Raw genomic sequence first — 21,064 nt, forward strand, 5'->3', positions numbered from 1 at the left:
TTGTGCATCCTCTTTTGACACGTTTTTGCTATAATAGGCGGATCCAGGCGTCCAAAAAGGGAGGTTATGTTTTACCTCCCAATATAGGTGCCCTGACACCGCCTATGCATGACCAATACAATTGTAGTCGTTCTCTCATAAGAAAATTGTAACATAACAAGACCATTACCAGCCCTTTTTAGAAACAGTACCAACAAAAACCTTATTTACTTTACTTTTTGTGTACCCCCAATCTCAATGATCTGTATCCGCCTATGATTTTTGAAAATGCATATTTTTAGGATCCATGTGAATTCCTGGTTCATTCTCTATCGATCGGCAAAAGTTGCGTTAAGATTGGTTCAGAAACCTGGCCGTGATAAACAGTCTAAAATGTATCTGCAATTTGCCCGTTTTTACCCCCTCTACCCCCCCCCCCCCTATTGACATTTTTTAATTTTTATTTTTTAGAAATGTAGATCACGTTGAGCGAAATCGAATGCCGTTTGAATTTTGAAAATCGGCCCGTTAGATCTCGAGATATCAAGGGGGGTCGTAAACAGCCCCCCCTGCCACTAATAGGGGTAGCCAGGAGCCTGCCACTAATAGGGTTAAATCTGAAGGGAAAACTGCGTTCTATGATAATTTATTGCTGATTTTTACTTATATATCAAAGTTCAATCTCAGACCGCAGACCGACTTGCACACAGCGTGCCTTGGGACTGATTTTTTTTTTTTGCAATGAAAACGAAAATAAAAGTGGCAAATATAATCATCTTGTCTGTTCATAAGAATTGAAATGTATAGTTAATGGTATGCTCGTCGAGGGACAAGTTCCCTCGCACACTGTGCTCTGCGCGTGCTGGCTGGCTGAAGCCGTCACCCCCCTCATCATCCTGACAGGGGGGGGGGGGGGGCGTGCCGCTGCCAACAACAAGTACGGCGTCTGGCAGCGCGGCCAGCTGCTCAACGCTGGCCGCCGCATCCATTACTGAGCGCAGCTCGACAGAGTAGAGAGGCTTCTCCAGCGGCAGATGACGAGCGTAGAGCAAAAACGAGGAGCGATGCTGTCCGGCGGACAGATCGGTAGAGGCGCGCTGCAGGGCTGATCGGTGGAGAGGTGATCAGTTGATCAGAGACGTGCATTTTGTGCATCTAGACGACACACCAGCGTTTTATGAGACTACCTAACTAGTCCAGCCGGTCGGTTACACTACTGGAGTTACTGGAGCTAGTCCTGTGGAGCTGAATCCCAGTTTTTGATGGTTTATTCTATCTATCCTTTCTCCGATGCCACCTGTTCCCGTCCCCACCATGTCCCATAGCTGCCCACATCACTCCCCGGGACTAACCTTGAAGAAGTCGGTAGTGGCGCCGGCTCGCATAGTGCCGTACTCGACGTCACTCTGAGAGGCCAGCTCCTCCACCGAGTTGATCGGAGTGACGAGCCTCTCGACGGTGAGGAAGGCGGCCAGGTTGGCCGTGTAGGAGGAGACCAGGATCAGGCAGAAGAACCACCAGCAGGCGCCCACCAGACGGCCAGAGATCGAGCTGACGAGCGGTGCGCAGACGTCAGGCGTCACAGCACAAAACATCAACTGACCCTAGCGTCAGCCGTCAGCAAAGCACACTGCGCAGTATCAGCATACAGCGTCAGAGCACTCAGCACAGCGTCAAAACACAACCTTCCAAGAACAGCGCCACGTAAGAAAAAATAAGAGTGACGAAATTGAACTGGAAAAGGCATGCACTGTTCGATTTCTGATCATAAACTTTTTGCCCCACAGGGGAGAGGGTTACTATGTGGATGTTTTCTTACATGCATTTAAACAGTTGTCCATGATCTCTCAAAGCCAAACCGCTTTAGCATTTTGAGTTTACAAAATGTGAACCCTGTTTTGGCTGACACCAATGGCATTTTGACACCAATGCATGGCATTTTGGCGTTCCTCTGCCAGATCCAACCCAAATCGGCTGAAAGTACCTCCCTTTTGCTTACCGTGGACTGATGTCGCTGCCCTGCTTCAGCAGCGAGCCGAGCACGAACCACAGGCTGTTGTAGATGGTGAACTCGTTGGTGACGGCCGTGCCCAGCACCGTCTCCTCCAGCCGCCACTCATACGGCGAGAAACGCGACACCAGGAACAGCACGATCGAGACGCCGAAGTAGGCAAACACGACGCACAGCCAGATCTCGCGGCTGAACGGGTTCAGGAACGAGAAGAAGCCTGCCGGTGGTGAGAGCGCCGCTGGTGATGGGATTCCTCGAACCGGCCTTGGAAGTGGCAGACAGCTGCGTTCGCAGTATCATCTCACAAAACCGGGAAGGTATTTCGATATCATCTTAATTTCCCGTCGCTGTCGAATCAATACTTTAATTTGATTTACAAAATGTCCACGAAAACGTTTGCGTCACCTCACCGGAGACCCACAAGCTACCGGAAGTGATAAAGGTTTTCACAGTGATCCGACACGATAAGAGGCCATGTAAAATGAACGTAAAATGTTGAACGTAAATGTTGATTACGTTTAGGACATACCAACAAACCCAAAAATTTTGAGTTGGTTGATATCAAATGTGTAAATGATACTAAGGCTCATGATGGTTGAAAGTTATAGATCTGTCGAAGATGCAGTTGGGGTTACATGTAACTCTCACACAATTTATTACCCATTAACATTTACAACTTCACACACCCTACCTGGGTTTTTCCTGATTGGTTTCTTGATCATGATGGAGATTCCCAGTGTCATAAAGGGCTTGGTGAAGAAGACCGCCTGCTCTCTTCGAAGGCTGATGGAGAGGGGTGCGATGGCCATGTCGGCCTCCTGCGGAACATCAGGGAGACGGCTTCTTGGGGATGCTGCCCCGTCTGACAGCTCCTACGTATTTGGCTTCGAGTTTCATTGCAAGCGCCTAATTGGGGATTTCACATATTTAGTTTTATTGATTATGAAGCCTCGATTGCTACCACTTTTAGTATGAGCATGACTGACCTTTACCACAACTCGTAATGAAAATGTCATTGTCACCTTTGGCGTAATTACGATGTTACGCACGAGTCCGCCCCTGTCAGTGCCCAATTTAACACCAGCTCGATGATACGGTCGAGCTCCTCCCTGATGTGAACTTTGACTCTTGTCATCGAGCGTCGGGGGATTTCATTAAAGACGCCTACTCTCACATTCTGTTCAGAGCTAATTTGCGATTTAAATATCCCCCAGAAGAGCCAATAACATGTTGATCTCGGGACAGAATGCCACTCAACAGCTTGGCTCCACCAGGATGGTAGTGACTTGTGTTGTCGCTGAATGCAAAGAATGCTTCAATGACCTCGGAAGATAGTTCTGAAGCTAAAGTTTTAGCAAACGCAGCACCCACATATACGCTAGGGATATGTATGACTGTTTAAATTTGTATTGCTTACGGTGTTTTATTTATTTGCACAGACACGCATGGTACGCAATATCCTGATATTCTGAGCAGACATTTTGATCCACATCCCTCCTTCAGGTATAACAAAGGGCCAGGGGGGGGGGGGGGTATGTCGTCTGATCTGAGCCTGCACAATATTCAATATAGTTTTAAGCTTTATCATGCGATCTACTATGTAACCCATTACCTATATCGATTTCTAGAAGTGTGTACTGACCATTTCACCATCCTTAAAACCCACGCAATAAGCATATTATGGTCAATTAAGTTTACCAGATTGACAATTAAATACACAAAAATTCACAAGCCTCAGCAGACTTCCAAGCTTAGTGACTTACTCCTTCTGCTCTATAGAGCAGAACAAGCTAAATATGAGGCGATTTTAACACGGCCGTGCATGCGATCATTTTTTGTGCCGGCGGTTTTCCTACAAGGGGCTTTTTTACAGTGTATGCATGACACTGCGTCGAGGTGTTGAAACGTCGTTGGGCGTGTCACGCTGTCCCTCTCCCCACTCACCCGTCTGACCAGCTCGCCGATGATGCCGTCCCAGTTGCCCTCCACCGAAGTGTTGACGGCTCCGTAGCGTTTGTCCTTCACCAGCCGCATCTCATCTGCGACAGAGACGACAGACGCCGCTATAACCACACTCAGAAAACACTTTGAGAACATTTTTGAATAAGGGCTCATATGAGTGCCAAAACAGGGCTCAAATCTGTATGATTTTAAAATCGGGATCAGTTAGGCGCCCTTTTCGGGCTCAAAGTACATTAGCCCCGAAAGCGGCATCAGTTCGTCTTCCTTTTCGGGCTCAATTCGAGCTGCGTTTTAGGGCTCCATACGACATTCCGCCATTCCGTCTTTTGCTGTTTTCAGTGCCATGTGTTGGTGTACCTACCGCCGTGATTTCAAAATGAATGGTAAGTTATTAGTTATCAGTTATCGCTATCTTTTAGAAAAAATCAAGATGTTGATGCTCATGCCATTTTAATCCCTTATCAATTAAAATTGTGGTGGCATTTGTTCAGAAAAAGGTCTGATCTACAATTGTGGCGCCGTTGATACGAATACGCACGGGTTTGATTATTCGTTTTTCTTGTATTTGCGCCACATGAAAGCATCATATCTGGATTCAGGATGTCAAATAGTGTAAGAATGTGCAAAATTTTTGTCTGGTTCTTCGTGATGATGTGATTGAAGCAATACTTTCAAGGGTAGGTAAGGATTTTGTTACTTGTTCGTAATGGTTATCTTGATGCTCAACTAAAGTTAATCCTAACCTTGCCTACTAACCTATTAAGTTAAACTTAGTACCAATACCTACCAACCTACAACCTATTTGGATCTTTCATATACTTATAACATGCTGCTGCTTCTGCTAACATGCTGCGGAATGCTGGTTGACATGATGGAATGCTGGTATGACAGTGTTCCATGTTTCAGAATTTTAGGTGAATAACCACACATGATGGGGAAAATATTTTCATCCTAAAAATATGACAAGTGGCTTTATTTCATCTTTGCTAAAAAAAAAAAATATGTCAAAAGTTTGATTCAACAGCCAGCTGCCAGGTTACGCATGACTTGACAGTTGATGCATCTACTCTACATCATTTCATTTCAGATCCTTTGAAGGTTCTGACAAAATCTGAGGGAAAAAATGGCATTATGCAGTTTTGCGGAAAGACTAAATCTATCTCATTTTGTCTTCAGATTTTTTTTTATTGGGACACCCAATTGAAATCCAATTTTAGAACACTGTGACACCATGCCTGTGTGCCAAGTAAGAGGAAGGGTCTACAAGTATACATCAAGATAACCAATTATGGACAAGTTGAGACTTGAGTCATGAGCTCTTATTTGTGGTTACAATACCTTCAACTGCATGATTTTGCACAACTTCCATACAGGCATCCAGACTGGAAAAGGTTCAAGTCCATACTTATTCTGGTGCTTGAATATGGCAGTTCAAAGATGGAAGGCATATGATGCTACAAAATGAAAAAAGTAATTCAACTTACAAAAAATAGGTATTCATATCTATCCTAAACTAAACTAACCTAAACTTACCTAACCTAATCCAACCCAACCCAACCACCCCAACCAGCCCAGCCCAGCCCAACCCAGCCCAGCCCAGCCCAGCCCAGCCCAGCCCAGCCCAGCCCAACCCAATCCAAAACCTACAGTCTAAAACCTAGAGCTAAAACCTGCAGCCCAAACTGGAAAACATCCATATGGTACGCCGGACGCCCGTGAAGCCGTCATGCGCCGAAGTTCGGCGCAAGCTATTTTGCAATTTGCGCTGAAATTTCTGCATTATTTGCGCCGAAGGTTAGTGCCCTTTTGCGTCAAAATTAAGCCACTTATACAAAAAGCACGTTTACATCTGCTGGCCAAGGTTTTATAAACCAGACAGAACGCTCTGGGCCTTAACCACTCCTGACTCCCATGTTTGAGCGTCCAAATTAGTTGATGTTTCCATGGAAGCTGAATACCACAATACGTGTAGCGCACTGTAGCATCGTGCCGTGAAATAGGGCTCGGGACGGAAGTTCCGGGGTCACAAAAATTGGTGTGGCGGTGTTGTCGCGGCTGGCGGGCGCCAGCAAGGGGTTTAAGTTTACGACACCACTCTTGTTTCAGGAGAGGTGTCAGCGATTCGAGACTACTTGGGCATGCGGGCAGCGGGGTCGGCGTGGCTGCCTGCGGCTGCGGCCACACATCTTGGCGTCCTGGAGGCGGAGATGCTGATGGTGGCATGAGTCATCACTGGCTGCCCGATTTCCATGCTCCAAGACTCGCCGTGAGGGCCGAGGCGGGCGTCGTGCCGATGGAGAGATGAGGAGGGATGCGCTGGCATCGCGCCTACTGGCGAAGGCGCTCTCCCTCCCGTCGGAGGACCCGCCGCGTCGTGGCGGAAGCCTCCCCCCCAACCGTGACTGAAGTCAGTGACCGGCTGGAGAGAGCGCGGGGGAGCGGTGTGGGACCACTGGAGTGGCGCTGCCCGCCGAGGCGCGCTTATCCACGAGACTGCCCCGTAGACGCCAACAGACGGCGTCACGGTCCACCTGGACCTGCTGCCGATCGGGGCGTCCGCGACAGCGAGGAGGAGTGCTGCGGAGGCGTGCCTGGGAGCGCTCCCCCAGCGTGCGACGTGGGCCTGGGTCGACGGGTCTGCGACCGGGGGAGTAATAGGAAGGCGGCGCTGGGGTCCTCACCGAGCACCCAGACAGTACAACATTGGTACTGCGGGAGGCGGCGGGGAGGATTTGCTCCATTTACCGATCTGAGATGGTGGCGCTCAAGACGGCAAAGCAACATCTCCTGAAGCACCCGTCCTTCGAGGAAGACCCCATAATCATTTGCTCCGACTCGACGCCACCACGTGGACAAGTGGCCCAGACACCCCCCCCCCCTCATCCCCTAGGTGCCGCCATCTGGGAGTATATGATGGCCCTAGTGGCTGTAGGGGGCCGAAGAATCCACCATAGAAGGAGGGCGGCGATAGCCCGATTAAGCTGGGCGTCCAGTGGAGCCTCGGCTCTATCATGGGCATTGGGCAAGGACTCTGCGAGCACCCCCGTCTCCTCCATCTTCGACGGCACTCCAGTCAGAAAGCTGTCCCCACCCGAGTTTCCCAGCAGCATGGGCCACATGAAACCGAACAGCGCCGAGCCGCTCGACGCTGAGGACCAGGCGAGAGTAACAGTGAAAAGGTGAAACGCTCGAAACGGCGCGCGCCGCCGGCCGAGGGCGCCGAGCCGGCCCAGGCCGGCTGCGGGTCAAACAGAAGCCGTCTCCGCGGCGGCCGCCCAGTGACAGCGACTCGGACTGACGTCGAGGCACCGCTGCCGCCTCCGCCGACCAACCCGCCGCCCAGCAAGGGCAGTTTGAAGGCGGCTGCGCCGGTGAAGGTGGCGCGGCCTGGCAGGGGCCGCGGCCGGCCCACTCCCAGCTACCCGTCCCGCGAGGTGCTCAGTACCACCGACTCGTCCGATTCTGAGGCAGCGCCGTCGGCGGGCCGCCGCCAGCAGTGACGACGACCGGCTGGCGGCGTTCGCGCGGGACTTGTCCGACTCCTGGTACTCGGACTTGCCGCCCAAACTGGACGCCGGCGGCGTGAGCACCAGCAACGCCAATAAAAAGTCCACCTTCATCCGGCTCTTCTCGCACCGTGTCAAAAGGACTACGCCGCGCGGCCGGCCGGCCAACTCGAATGAGCGCAGCGAAGGGCACACGTCCCCGACGGCGGCACTGGCGCCTCCCGCCGCGCCGCTGCCGGCGTTGCTGGCAACGCCGATCCAGGCCCATCGATTTCTACTGTTTTGTTGCCTACGTGCCGCTGCCGCCGCTCAGCCAGCACAATGGCGTGCCGGTGTTGCGCTGTCGGATCGAAAAGCGGCTCGTGCAGCGGACGGACGGGTGCGGCCCGCGCGATGAGCCGCCGCCGCACACCGAGCTGCGCCGCGCGGACGTGAAGGTGGAGCTGGCAGCGGCCTGCTCAGTCCCCTCAACGGCGTCGACCGGCTCTCCGGCGATTTGCGGTCAGAAACGCCGCAGCTTCTGGGACCAAGGTGTCAGAGCGCGGCGCTGCCCGTGAGACGTTAAGTTAGCACAGGCAATGTCGTCTGCACTCCTTGCAGTTCATGTTGAATACACAACCATGTTGCGAAGTAATAGGCGCCGGGTTTTTCAGTTCATAGAACTTTTTCCCTGGCTATTACACCCCACAACCGAACACTGACACCTTGCACAAGTATGACTGTGTGTATGAATGTTAATAAATACATGAACCAATGTTGTGTTTTCGGTTCCAGTACCTTCTTTGGGCACCTCGGCAACAAGTAAGTAATCCGTTAGCTTTGCCACACCTAAGATAGGCTCCCACGTTGTTATTTGCTCCCGGGTTAACATAAACCGGTTTAACGTAACTTTTGCATCCCGGCCAAAATTGCCGGGTTAACTGTCCCACCGCTCGAGACTGGCGCTAGGCTGGCCGAGCAAAAAAAAAGTTTGTCCGCGGCTTCGTCTTATTCGCAGCTGCTGGACACGGGGGAGGGGGGAGGAGGGGCTGCATCGGACGAAAAGCGGGCTCTGGTATTAACTGGATTTTTTTGCCAGCTGGCGCCGTATGGTGGCGCTAGCAGAGCTTCTTACATATCAATGCTAGATATAAAAGAATAAATATTTACCAATCAATTTTTCATTTAAAGCCATTTGAAATATTTATGTCCATCCTACTACCGCGCTTAGGTATATCTAAAATTAAATACCTTTCGTGCGTCGCCAGCTGGCCAGCCAGCTGACGCAATCCAGCTTTTACCAAAGCCCCGAAAAGCGATGACGTGAGCCCTAATATTGGCTTCACCACACAATTTGAGCCCTCAAACTGGAATCAGGTGAGCTCGAAAATGGGGATCAGGCTGAAAACTGGTATCATAGTGAGACTAGTTTTAGAGCTTGACACCGATAATGGGTACTGACTGAGCTCTGTTTCTGCGATCAATGATACCGATTTAAGGGATCGTATGAGCCCATGTGGCGTTGCTCAGAAAGTATTCTCGAAATGTGCTGTCTGTTTTGAATATGGTACATTAGCCCGAAAACTGGTCTCTGAGCCCGAAAATCGGGACACTGTTTTCTCAGTGCAGAGACAAAACTTGCCACCAGCAGCTGCCTAGGAGACAGTTGACGGCCGACAGACACTGGCGCCCGAAAGGATGATGGTTACACGCGCGGAGAGCGAAAAATATAAATTTGGATTAAACTCGCGCACTATATAAAATTGTATAAATTAGAGGACTGCTATTGACAAAGAAGCATACAGTGAAAACAGATTCCTAGTTATGTCGTACATTGAAATTCGCTCAAATGTCGCAAATTTTGTGGCCGGTCAGATGAGTGTTAGTAGGTATGAAAAAAAACGTGATATTTTGCTAACGTCAGTCGTCACCATTGCAATGCACCGATGCTGCCAATAAGTGTCCAAGATCATTGTCATTTGCAAACACTGAACGAACGCCTGGCATGTCGAGGATCATGTATCTATTCAACTGACAAGAATAGGTTCAGAGTGCGGCATCCCCTATACGGTCAGACAGGCGGGAGGCATCCCCTGGATATTTTCCTTGTGTCCGGTCGCGATGGAAAAAAATACTACCGTAAAGGAATGTATTAGTCTTCGCTCCTATCGCTCGGTCCGGTTCAAAACAACGCGAATAGCCAAAGCTTTGCGATTAGCCTGGATCAATCCACAGCAATCCATAGCGAAGATGGTAAACAATAGCTCAGAGACTGGCGTTCAGGAAATTGGCGTCTAGTTGACTGACTCTGTTGGGTCTCTCACTGCTCAGCCTCCGTATTTTTAGGGCCACCCTCCTCCTCTGCGTAAAGCATTGTGCCTATGGCCGGGAACGTTGAGTATGCGTGGGCACACGAGGCGGAGGATAAGCAATGACGATGTCCATAGGTTTGCGAGTTTTGTCCCACATTTGCTAGAGATGCATGGATAAAAAAGAAAAAGGTACGAGAATTACAGCACCCTTCACTAATGGGAGTACAATTTCATGCATTTTAAACTAAAGTATATAATTGTTATATATCGAAATTAATAACTGCCGTAGTCATTTTGAACGAATCGCAATAGGTCGTGCATCGTAATCATACGCACCATGAGACATAACATCATAAATACTCACATGTAAAGCCGATCTCTTTTGCCAGCAGATCCGCCAGGTCTTTACAGTAGCCCACCAGCAGATCATTTCCGGTTTTGTTAATGGCATCCTCTCCTTTCAACTGCATGATAAAAGGCGGTTCCTGCGAACGGTACAGCGAAGCTCAGCCAGTGACAGTCTGGTCGCACAGCCGGGATCAAAACATGTGTTGGCTGATGTCTGCCAGCCCAGTCCTGTGGCCCAATAATTCTGTTTTCTTCTGTTGCGCCATTGCTGCTTTGACGGCAGATTTAACTTACCCGATTAGATTTGCATATGGGGATGTAAACAGGTTTCTGGTCGTCTGGGGAATTTAAAAACCAATATCACTACGAGAATTCTTGAGATGTTTCATTTTACACTCATATTTATCGTCGTCGACGATGAAGTGCAAAAATCTCCTTTTGTGCGAAAAATGCACATAAGGTGTAGATATAAAAAATGCACATAAGGTGTAGATATAAATATAAGATACCAGAAAAACATTTGACCCTATTAGTTAAACACATAAGGGCCAATCGTATAGACATACCTCGATTGTTGTGATGATGATGGTGTTGTTTTTCGTTCTGATGCCCTGCTGCACCTGTTTCGGTTGAACTGGAGTCGAGCTGAAACCGTACACGTCCGACCACACACCGACCTGGAATGTGAATAAAGTAATGTGTTGACACGCATTGGTAGCAATTTAAGAATTCGGAAATGGACATGGTTTGCTATCTTCTTCAAAAGTTGGACGTAAGCGATGGCGAAGGGATGATCACTGATCAATCATGCACAACAAGAAGGAATTTTTTGCTATCAGCCCCCAGCGACCTTCGTGAATGTCAAATGACGGACATTCATCATCGTTTCAGGTAAGCGTCAGTCAAGTATCCACATTTGATGATGTATTTTATCATATATTATATTTTCCCCAAAATGTGAAAAGATGCTGACTTCAGCTAGCTCCTTTTAAGTCTCCTCTACTCCCTCTGTTTCAGAGTTCCTTTATATTTCCGTGCAGCCGATCTAGCTATCGGTATTGCGCTCAATCGGGATTCGGCAGGACTATCAGAGTTCTTGACTTCTGACGGAGCTGCGAACAGATCTGTGTTCCAACTGATCCGGCTTCGCACTGTCTGGGCAGCCCACAACCATAAAGCTGGCTGATGATCATACCGATCATTTTACGACCTTGACCTGCACAAGCTAAAGGCACGAGTAATACCGAGGTCCACCCAGCGTGCGCGCTTACCCAGAAAAAGAGGCACAATTTGATGGCACAATACACATTATCATGATTACTTCAGGAGCCCCTCGCGCTGGCATTGTCAGTTTACCAAGATTCATTATTCACCTTAATGCATCCGTCTTTATTTATTCAAGCATCCATACCGCGAATCTGCTATTATCTCTTGAGGAGGCGAGCCATTAGCGATCTGCCGCATGTGCCAATCGCAGGTCCATTAAACAGATGGTTCCGGCGCGGCCGCGGCTGTCTCGCGGCCGGCCAAGTTGCGCCGCGCCGCCAACTTGGGTCACCTGGCCTCTGACAGGCTGTCGTGCCGGCTCTCCCGCCGCCCGCTACAGATCATCGATCGACCCCAGCTATTCTCAGCGGCCGCCCTGCAAAGCCGGCCGTGCCCAAACCCCGGCGGTCACCGTCTCCCCAATGTGTACAGACAGCGGCCGGGCGCCGATCACGGCCTGCCTCGTTGTTGCTGTTTTTAGCGCTCCTTTTTGCGCAGCTATGTGCTGGCTGTGTGTGCCAGAGGAAAGGTCATTGCACTGTCCGGCGCTGGACACAGAGAGCCGGTATGGTTAGAAGTTAAGACTGAATGTCATTTGTTCCTGTCACAGCAGTAGAAGTGGGTGAAGTGATCCGCTCTCCTGCGTCAACCGTGGATGAGGAGGGAAAGTACTTATTAGAGAAGCGTAGAAGCCTAAGGCTTAAATACCGCTTTTGACGTCCTTGTACTGAAATGTTTAAGTACAGGTTTCTATCAAGTGCTACTGATCTGACCATCAGTAAATTGTGCGCGGATGGTGCTGACTCTCAGGTATCTGACAGTCACAGGTGTGAGTTTTCAATAATCATTTTTGTTGGTTAGCGAGAAACATTGGCAGTGTCAGGGTGATATCCCCGTAGCACCCAGCATTTGGCTTTGACGACTTCCCAGTAAGTGAGTATTGTTACATTTAATATTCACACAGAGACCCTTGGAGCGTTGACAGCCGCCTGTGTCTGTCAGATTAGGTACCTTTCCACGAGAGCATTGACTTCAGTAAGAGCTTTCAAACTGAAATTGATGTTCAGGCGACTATGTCCTTACGAATATTACGCCGTCAAATTAACGAAACAATTTCATACGTTTTCACCGTACAGATAAGCGTAATGCTACTGAGCATTCGCTTTATTTGGTAACCATTTTGCGATAATCTAGTTAAAGCCTTACGCCTGATTCACGACTTACTCAACAGTTGACTCAGCAGATAAGTGGACAGTGGCTACGCATTGACACATTTAGCAGCATCATACTTAACAAATGGGTATGTGATTTGACATATTAGGAAGCAAGCAAGGTTATGGTTCTAATTCAATGCATCTTCAAGTCTTCAATGTCATTAAAATATCCTTTTGTAAAAGACACAAATATGTGTCATTTTTTCGCGCATTCAGCAGAAGCGTAATATCATATTGAACACTGGTGTTGTGGGTCAACAAAGTTCTTGCTTGGAAGTGCGCCTGTTATTCTCAGGCCTCCGAGAAGCTCAAGTGTTCTGAGATATGGATTAACTTGGCGGCCGCACCCGGGCCGAATACGTAATGTCCTTCCAAGGCCGCAGGCGGCAGCCGACTGTGGAAAACGGCTGTTTGCTTTTGTGGATGACGATCTATACGGAGTTGAAATTCTTAACACGATAATGTGCCATATTTGATCGTTTTTATTTATGTTCTGTTTTCTGGGAAGTTTCAAAAACATGATTGGTCAAAGCGTATGTAGACGTAATGTCTGTACTCTGTATGTACCTTACTGCATGTGGGCTTATATAAAAGACACTACGGTTCCCAAGTCAGAATGAACAGTACCTTGACAGGGCGGCTGTTGGCTGACATCTCGACCACGTCTAGAGTATAGTCTTTCCTCTTGCCCTCGTGGGAGAAGCTGATGTTACCAGTGAGACCTTCGATTTCAATCTGCAATGGAAGTGCCAAACACTGAGGCTAGCTTGGAACAGCCAATCATGGAAACACAAATGAAATCATTTATGTGGGGATGTATGTAATGCATAATGTTTGAGCAGAAAACTATACTAAGCAATCAACGAAAATCAATAACCCATTATCGTGCCTACACCAGAAAACGACTACAAGTGCAGTACAGCCCACCCCCAGACCCACCTTGCGCAACTGTTTCATGATCTTCCCGCCGTGCTCATATCCAGTGACGTCAGAGAAGCCCTGCGAGCAGTTGAACACGCGGCCCTCGACGACGTTGGCGGCGCTGGGGCTGCCGGGCGGCTGCGGCAGCTTCAGCCGGCGCTGGTGGAGCTGCAGCAGCTCGGGCCACAGCTGGCGCAGTGCCTCAGTGATGACGAGTACGGAGTCGTACATGAGGGCGGTCTGAGCCTGCAGGAGACAATAGAACGCACCGCCTTAGTCCTCAGCCTTAGATGGCCATCGTCTAATGCGATCGATTTACATAACCGCTTCTACATCTTGTACAACCAAAAACCACCTGGGAAGTTTTCGCGCATCCAGCCATTGCTGGGTGGCACTACAGATAAACGAACGCCGTGAAGTTTCATCGCTTCCTTCCGTCTTCCGCCTGCCGAAGACCCATACATCACTGTCCACTGTTCATCCTCAGAGCTCTAAATACTTATCGCTGTCAAGCCAGCCGCCTTCAACAAACAACCGAGCGCACCACCCCTGTCCGACTCCCACCCCTTCGTCTTCCTGAGCGAGGTGACATCTTCATCTTCGTGTCCAGCGCGGGGGCGGGACCGGAGGACGGCGGACGCGCCGGTCAGTGAGATGTGTCCGCTCGCCGCGCGCCCGGGGCATCATTTGTCCTGAGGGCCCATTTGTACGTCCGCCGCCGGCCCGGCAGCGGACCGGTACGTCCGGCGGTGCTGGCGACGTGTCAGGCGCTCTCCAGTGGGTGTGGTGAAGATCTGGCTTATCGATTGAAAAGTGGTGAATGGTGTGATGAGGTTACGGTGAAGATGAAGATGTTGTGAATGCATGTGCGTTTGTGTCAGTGTACGTGCGTTTCAGCCTTTGTTTCACAGTGCGTTTTGGTTAGTATGTGTACTGTGTTAGTAGTCGATTCAACGCTGGCAATAACACTATGTGTTTGTTTCTGTATTCGTGTTTCTCCTTTGCTTGTGTGCGCGCGCGTGTGTTTGTGCGTTTGAACAAACTCTGGTGAGGCTGACTGAGGGGAGCTTCCATTCCACACAGTTTTCATCTGAACACTTCGTCTCGGATCAGCACACATCTTGTTGCTTGGATCAGAAACTTCTGACCCTCGACCTCGACAAACTTGGCAGGAAAGATTAAGGCGGTGGCTCGAGCTCAGGTAGGCGGCTAAATATAATGAGAGCGGTCTCACTTTGTCGAGGGAACTGCGATATTTCGCTGGTTTGACTTAAAGCCACTGCCAGTAGACATTTACTCGTATACCGGCAGGGTCATTTGATGCTCCCACAATGAACCCTATCCTATCTAATAAATTTATCATGAGTTTCGTCATGCTTGGGTTTCGAAAACGTAACGTTACGTTGAAAACGTTTTGTCAACAGACATACTAGCATAGTCACGGTGTTCTTTATTTGTTCAGGTAACTAACGTAGTTGCAGTCAAGTTACCAAATCTCAGCGCCCCCTTTCCCCCAGGTAGCCGCCAGCGCCGACGGCCAGCGGCGTAACTCACCGATAGGAGTCGGTCCATGCCGGCCTGGCCACTCCAGCGTTGCAGAATGGCCTGCACCTGAGGTCGGCGCGGGTCGACCAGGCGCAGGCCGGTGACATTGAGCGCGCCGTATTCCGGAGTGCTGTTGTCCCACTCCTCGTCCATCACCTGGTGGTGGAGGGGCAGATAGTATCGGTCACCGGCCGCCGTTCCGCGGCTCGTTTGCCGCCGTCCAGCCGAGAAACTTGGCCACTTTACTCATGCTGACACGACAAAGTTGGCGCCGCACATCACCACGAGACGAGCCGCCGCCGGGCGACGGCCGGCGAGTGGCGCTAGAGCGAATGGAAACGATAGATAACGCGATTCGACGAAATGGGGGAACGACGATCGGACGATTTGTCAATGGGCTGCACTCGAGCGGCCCAGCACCTGTTGGACGCCTGCAGTTCTGAATCAAACACGGTGTGAACAAGATCGGTTGGCCAACTTTGGACGGAGGGGGCTGAATGGACGGGCACCCACCAGGCCGCTGAGAAGGTAGTGGAAGTTGCGTCGGCCGAGATGCACGTCCTTGACGTGAGCGACGATCACGTCTTTGGCGAGACGAGCACTGCAGTCCAGGACGACCCGCTTCACCGACCATCTGAGGAGAGGGGGGGGGGAGAAGGAAGCAGTGGTCAATGGTCATCTTGGAAACCAAAATGACGGTCATCATCGACTAACAGATGGGATGACGGACTGAAAATCAAGGTGGCAAAGGACAAAGTCTGTAAGATAGGCATCGGTTGACATTTGACAACATTTGCCCGGAGCTCTCTTTCTTTCTCTCTCTCTCCCTCCCTCCCTCCCTCTCTCTCTCTTCTCTCTCTCTCTCTCTCTCTCTCTCTCTCTCTCTCTCTCTCTCTCTCTCTCTCTCTCTCTCTCTCTCTCTCTCTCTCTATATCCCATTTTCCCTTCTCTCGTTCTTTCTCTCTCTCTCTCCCGACCCCAATCTTTCTTTCGTTCTCACCCATCCATTCACAAATACACCTTCATGCGTCCCATCTCTGCTCTTTCCTGATCCCTCACGTTCTCTTTCCCCGGGGCCCTGGCTGTGGTCGAAGTCCGGAGAGCAATCGATGCTTGGTAAGCCTAGTGCCGAGACGCGGTCCACTGTGGACGGACTGAAACGGTCCGCTGTAGACGGGGTGGAACTCTCCACTGTGGACGAACTGAAACTGACCACTGTGGACTGCTCGGAAATGTCCACAGTGGGTGGGCGCAGTCCGGACTGAAAATATGTACTATGGACAGAGTGGCAGAGTCCACTACGTAGGGGGAAGGGGACTGACGGGTAGGTACTGCATGTGGACTGTATGGACTGTATGGACTGTATGGACTGTATGAACTGTATGGACTGTATGGACTGTATGGACTGTATGGACTGTATGGACTGAAAACGTCCTCTGCGGACGAACTGAAACGGTCTGCCGTGGACGGGTTAACACAGTCTGTTTTGGGTAGTTGGGCGGCTTCGACGGTTCTGAAATACCAACGCTGAACAGTGCGACGTAAACGGTTCACTATGGGTGTCATGTAGCTAGACTGGTACCTATCGCATTACAGCATGATATTTTGTTTTTAATGCACGCTCATTTATTATTGTACCGAGTGTCCACGTCAAAAGTGTACCCAGACTTTTCTCCATATTTTATCTTAAAAACATCACACTCGTGAACAATTGCCCTTGTTTGAGAGCCAAGGCAATGGCAAAACATTTGCTATGCTTTTCAACTGTGCTCGGCACTCTGCTAGTGACCAGCGCGTACCGTCTAGAGCAACTGCTCTATAGTAGCCCCTTTGCGTCGGGCCACCGCCGGCAGACGGACCATCTGGAGGTGGGTGATCGCCTGGTCAACCATGTGGGAAGGAAGGCGACGGATCTCGTCGCTGATGGCGTCTTTCAGCTCCTGGGTCGACCCTGGATTGCCGGCGTACACACAGTCCTTGAGAAAGCCCCGCAAGAAGAAGTCTATAGAGGGCTGAGGTCGGGCGAGTGGGGAGCCCATTCCACCGCGCTTTTCAAGCTGATGTGGCGGTCAGGAAAGTGCTCCTCCAGGAATTCCAGCGACCGTTTGGCGGTGTGAGGCGGCGCCCCGGCCTGTTGAAACCATTCTTGATGGCGACGGATCCCGCGTCTCCGCTTCAGCTCTCGCCAGAATGGTTCCAGTGCCGCCGAGATGTAACGTTCTAGCGTTACGGTGTTGTGTTTGTCTCTCCCCTGTCGTCTTCGAAAAAGAAGGGGCCGATAATGCCCCCTCCATGCCTCATTGCCACCCAAATCATTACTTTCTTGCTGTGCAGAGGCATGGTCTGAACTTTTTCTAGGCGGTGGGATCCCCAGTGCACGGGGCATTGTGGGATTTCACATGTCACGGTCCGTCTGCCGGCGGTGGCCCGAAGCAAAGGAGCTCATATAGAGCAGTTGCTCTAGACGGCACGCACTGGTTAGCAGAGTGCCGAGCACAGTTGAAAAGCATAGCAAATGTTTTGCCATTACCTAGACTCTCAAACGAGGGCAATTGTTTGTGAGTGTGATGTTTTTAAGATAAAATACGGAGAAAAGTCTGGGTACACTTTTGACGTGGACACCCTGTAGGTATATCCTATAACTGAGGAAAATATAAAAACACAGACAAGTAAAATTATTTGCTAACATTTTTTTTACGTAAAAATAAGATACCTAGCACATGTTTACAGGAGCAAGTCAGTTAGCAGAATGTGTCCGGTCAGCAGTTACTTGTAATACAATTTTGCCTCCCGGTGCTGAACAGCGCAAAGCTGTATTGTTCTGCATGACATTTGCAGCACCATCTGCACGGGACTAGTGTTGTCTAAACTTCGTGCTGCCTTTATTGAATGAAATGGTCCACCATTAATTTCGTCACTATACCCTGGCGTCAGGATGAAAGCACCCACTGTCGGGTTAATTGTAGTGATACGGCTGTTTGATGGCCATAAACAAAGATATGGCTCAGACTACACTCACAGTTAGAGTAACTGTCGGTGACGTGGTTCGTGGAAAATGCCTCTCTGTCGAGGGTAGGCGCCCTACCGGTTGAGAAGCTCCAGCTGTCTGAGGAAGGAGATGGCATCCTCGACTTTGAAGATTCGGTGGGCGTGACGAACGCGTAGCGTCCCGTTACCAGGAGTGACGGACTGTAGCATCTGCTGGAGCCGATGTAGACCTGCCGAAATGTCAGAAATTTGCAAACGTGTCACAAGTTTCTGTATTCACAGTAGCTTGGGTAACACTTTACTTCGTTACTTATGCCCCTTTTTATTTTGAAATATATTTCCTTTTGACCCTTTTTGTTGACGTTGGTTTTATTCAAATTGATCGGGGTCCTTCAGTCTTCACTTGCGCAGCACTATAAGGTGAATAAATCAAATAAAACGGAAAACCGTACAGGAAACCGATTTACATTTCACCGTTTTATCATCCCCGCTCAAAGTTCTGGCTTCTTGTCTGAGCGGTGCCTGAGTGGGGTTATGTCCTAGTTTCAAGGCCTCACGAAAAGTGGGCGGTGCGGGAAAAAATCATTAACCATAAAGGCCTGGCTACACTATGCGTTTTCTGCGTGCGTTTTTGCGAGTTTGCTTGATTTGCGTAATCTCGTTCTAGAAAAAAGAAGTTATTACTAATATAGCTTCTTTAATATTTATATAAAATTTGATAAAACTTTTATACTAATTAAAAGTTTAAATGAAAACAAAAACGTTATGTCGTTTCCTTCTAGAACGATATTAGACAAATCACGCAAACTCGCAAAAAAAACGCACGCAGAAAACGCATAGTGTAGTCAGGCCTTAACAGTAACTCTATTCTTTTCGGTTAAACTAAGTTAGAGTTCACTCTGAGATCACTAAAGGTTAGACTAGCTTATCAGCATTGGCATTTGGCATTGGCAATTGGCAAGAACAAAACTACAATAGCCAAAACAGTATTTGTCATGTTTTAGTCATGGCATTTTAAAAAATAAATGTTGGGAATTTTTATGAGCCAGCCGCTGCTCAGTTAGGTGCTCGATTTATTCTTCCGTAAACTTTGTGTGTGAAAAACAGTAGCGGCGGAACACCTTCAATTAAGGGGGGGGGGGGCACTGCCGACTTTTGGTCCCATTCTTTCCATGCAACGCCCATAGGGCTAATGTTAAAATGCCAAAATCAAAGGGGGCACGGTGCTCTGGTGCCCTCCCCGTTCCGCCGCCTATGGTGAAAGAGTCCTACTTAGGGCAATATGCGTGTAGTTAACTGAATATAGCAGGCACATGCACTATACGAGCCAACCAGCGAGGCCACTTCAAAGCCGCGCGTCTTCAGAGGCCAGTTTTCCGTGTTCCATCGCGGCGCCTCTTTTTCACGTGTATTTTATCAGGCGGCGAGTGGTGCCGATGTTTAGACGGGCGCGGCGCAACTTGAGAGTTTTTATGATGTTCTAAAAGGCCTTTTAAAATGTCTGCTAGAGTCCCCGAGAAGATACGGCGGCCCGTCAGCGGCAGTAGGCCAGACTGCCGCGAGCCGCGCGCTCTGCGCCACACACGCGGTAAACAAACACCCATATACGGCCTACTCACCGACAGCCAACGGCCTTGTATAAACTTGGGCCGCCGCGGCTGGCGAGTGAACGCGGCCACCGCCCCGCTGGGAAATGCATTCGGGCCGCACTCAGACCGACGTAAATGTGAGATCAATGCTACCTTTAATCTAGACTAGAGGCTTTCCCGTAATGGCATTGCCCGAATATTGCTGATAATGATTTGACTTTAGATGAATGCACCACAGCAATGCCCTTCGGGGACCACTTTTGGGAAATAAACACTCCCAGCCTATCGGGCTAAAAGCGTGTGTGCTATCGGCAGATAGCCTGCATAACAAGTATGCGAGCATGTGTGCAGGACTATATAGGTAAATGAATGTGCACATATGTATCTAGATGCATAGACAGAGGATTCCATTAGCATTACTTAGAGATAGGGAAATCCAAAGATAAAGTATGCGGCTATGTTTGCCTCTAACTAACCTTCAATAAACGAACATGTGGAGTCATCTATACCGTCATCAGAGTCACATAGGCTTATGACTCAGAGTCGCACAGATACAGTGCAGGTATATGACGTCACTCACCGTCCTCGGAGTCGTACAGGTAGATGACGTCACTCTCATCGTCCTCCAAATCGAACAAATAGATGACGTCACACTCACCGTCCTCGGAGTCGTACAGGTAGATGACGTCATCCCATCGGTAGTGGTTGATGATGTCCAGTACTGCCTGGTGGTACTCGGGCCGCATGCTCAGGGCATAGTCCAATGAGGTGGACATCTGACGCACCTGCCCGACCAGGGTCACTCCGGTTAGATAAATATTTGACGACAAAATGGTAAGAATATCTGTTTTCCCTTAAGATAGCGATAACGCCAAATGGCCATCGTCGCCGAGGCGTCCTCAAACCCAAACCAAATGATAGCGAAAAATTGGTGAAGGTGAAGGCTTATTTAATTTCAGTGTCATAACCATTTTTTATGCGAAATATATTGAGTCTAAAATCATGGATTGCTCCGTGTAAAAGCTATCTGAAATTGGTCAATGAGTGTTTACTGTTCAGTCTTAATTGCACAGATGTAACATAAAACATTTATTTAGTCATTGCTCTCAGGATCGTAGTACTTATGTTGTCCAATGCATTCAGTTTTTTCACAAAGATAACCGAGAGCTAATTAATTATCCTCTTGAGAATTACAAAGACCATTTCTAACCCTTGTCTAACCTCTCACGATACCACTGTTATCCCGGAACGGTCTTTGTACAGGAGATTAAGCCCCTCCTAAATCATCCATTCCGTCTTAAGCCACGGCTCGACTCCACTCTGAACCGGGGTAGAGCGGGCGTTTTAGCCGACTGAGAGTGGGAGCGCTGTGCGGCCGATAATCGGGACCATTTGTCCTATCGACGCGCGCCAGCCGGCACTGGGGGCGGCCGAGTGGCCTACT

The 21,064-nt window shown here is 49.4% G+C and overlaps 1 protein-coding gene across 2 annotated transcripts in view; it reads right to left on the reverse strand.

Moving 5' to 3' along the window:
* LOC122392569 (glutamate receptor 1-like) overlaps window positions 1-21,064 on the reverse strand; it is a 77,540-nt gene that overhangs the window by 13,185 nt on the left and 43,291 nt on the right. For both annotated transcript variants that reach the window (XM_043387606.1, XM_043387607.1), the window contains exons 4-15: window positions 20,279-20,405; window positions 18,129-18,261; window positions 15,557-15,677; window positions 15,053-15,199; window positions 13,517-13,744; window positions 13,205-13,312; window positions 10,664-10,774; window positions 10,114-10,234; window positions 3,935-4,029; window positions 2,682-2,808; window positions 1,979-2,207; window positions 1,332-1,530 (exon numbers count right to left, since the gene is read on the reverse strand). In XM_043387606.1, the coding sequence (XP_043243541.1) occupies window positions 1,332-1,530; window positions 1,979-2,207; window positions 2,682-2,808; window positions 3,935-4,029; window positions 10,114-10,234; window positions 10,664-10,774; window positions 13,205-13,312; window positions 13,517-13,744; window positions 15,053-15,199; window positions 15,557-15,677; window positions 18,129-18,261; window positions 20,279-20,405 (1,746 nt within the window). The remainder of the gene's footprint in view (window positions 1-1,331; window positions 1,531-1,978; window positions 2,208-2,681; window positions 2,809-3,934; window positions 4,030-10,113; window positions 10,235-10,663; window positions 10,775-13,204; window positions 13,313-13,516; window positions 13,745-15,052; window positions 15,200-15,556; window positions 15,678-18,128; window positions 18,262-20,278; window positions 20,406-21,064) is intronic.

Source organism: Amphibalanus amphitrite, unplaced genomic scaffold (assembly GCF_019059575.1).
Source record: "Amphibalanus amphitrite isolate SeventyFive unplaced genomic scaffold, NRLGWU_Aamphi_draft 000491F_arrow, whole genome shotgun sequence".
Taxonomy (NCBI): domain Eukaryota; kingdom Metazoa; phylum Arthropoda; class Thecostraca; order Balanomorpha; family Balanidae; genus Amphibalanus; species Amphibalanus amphitrite.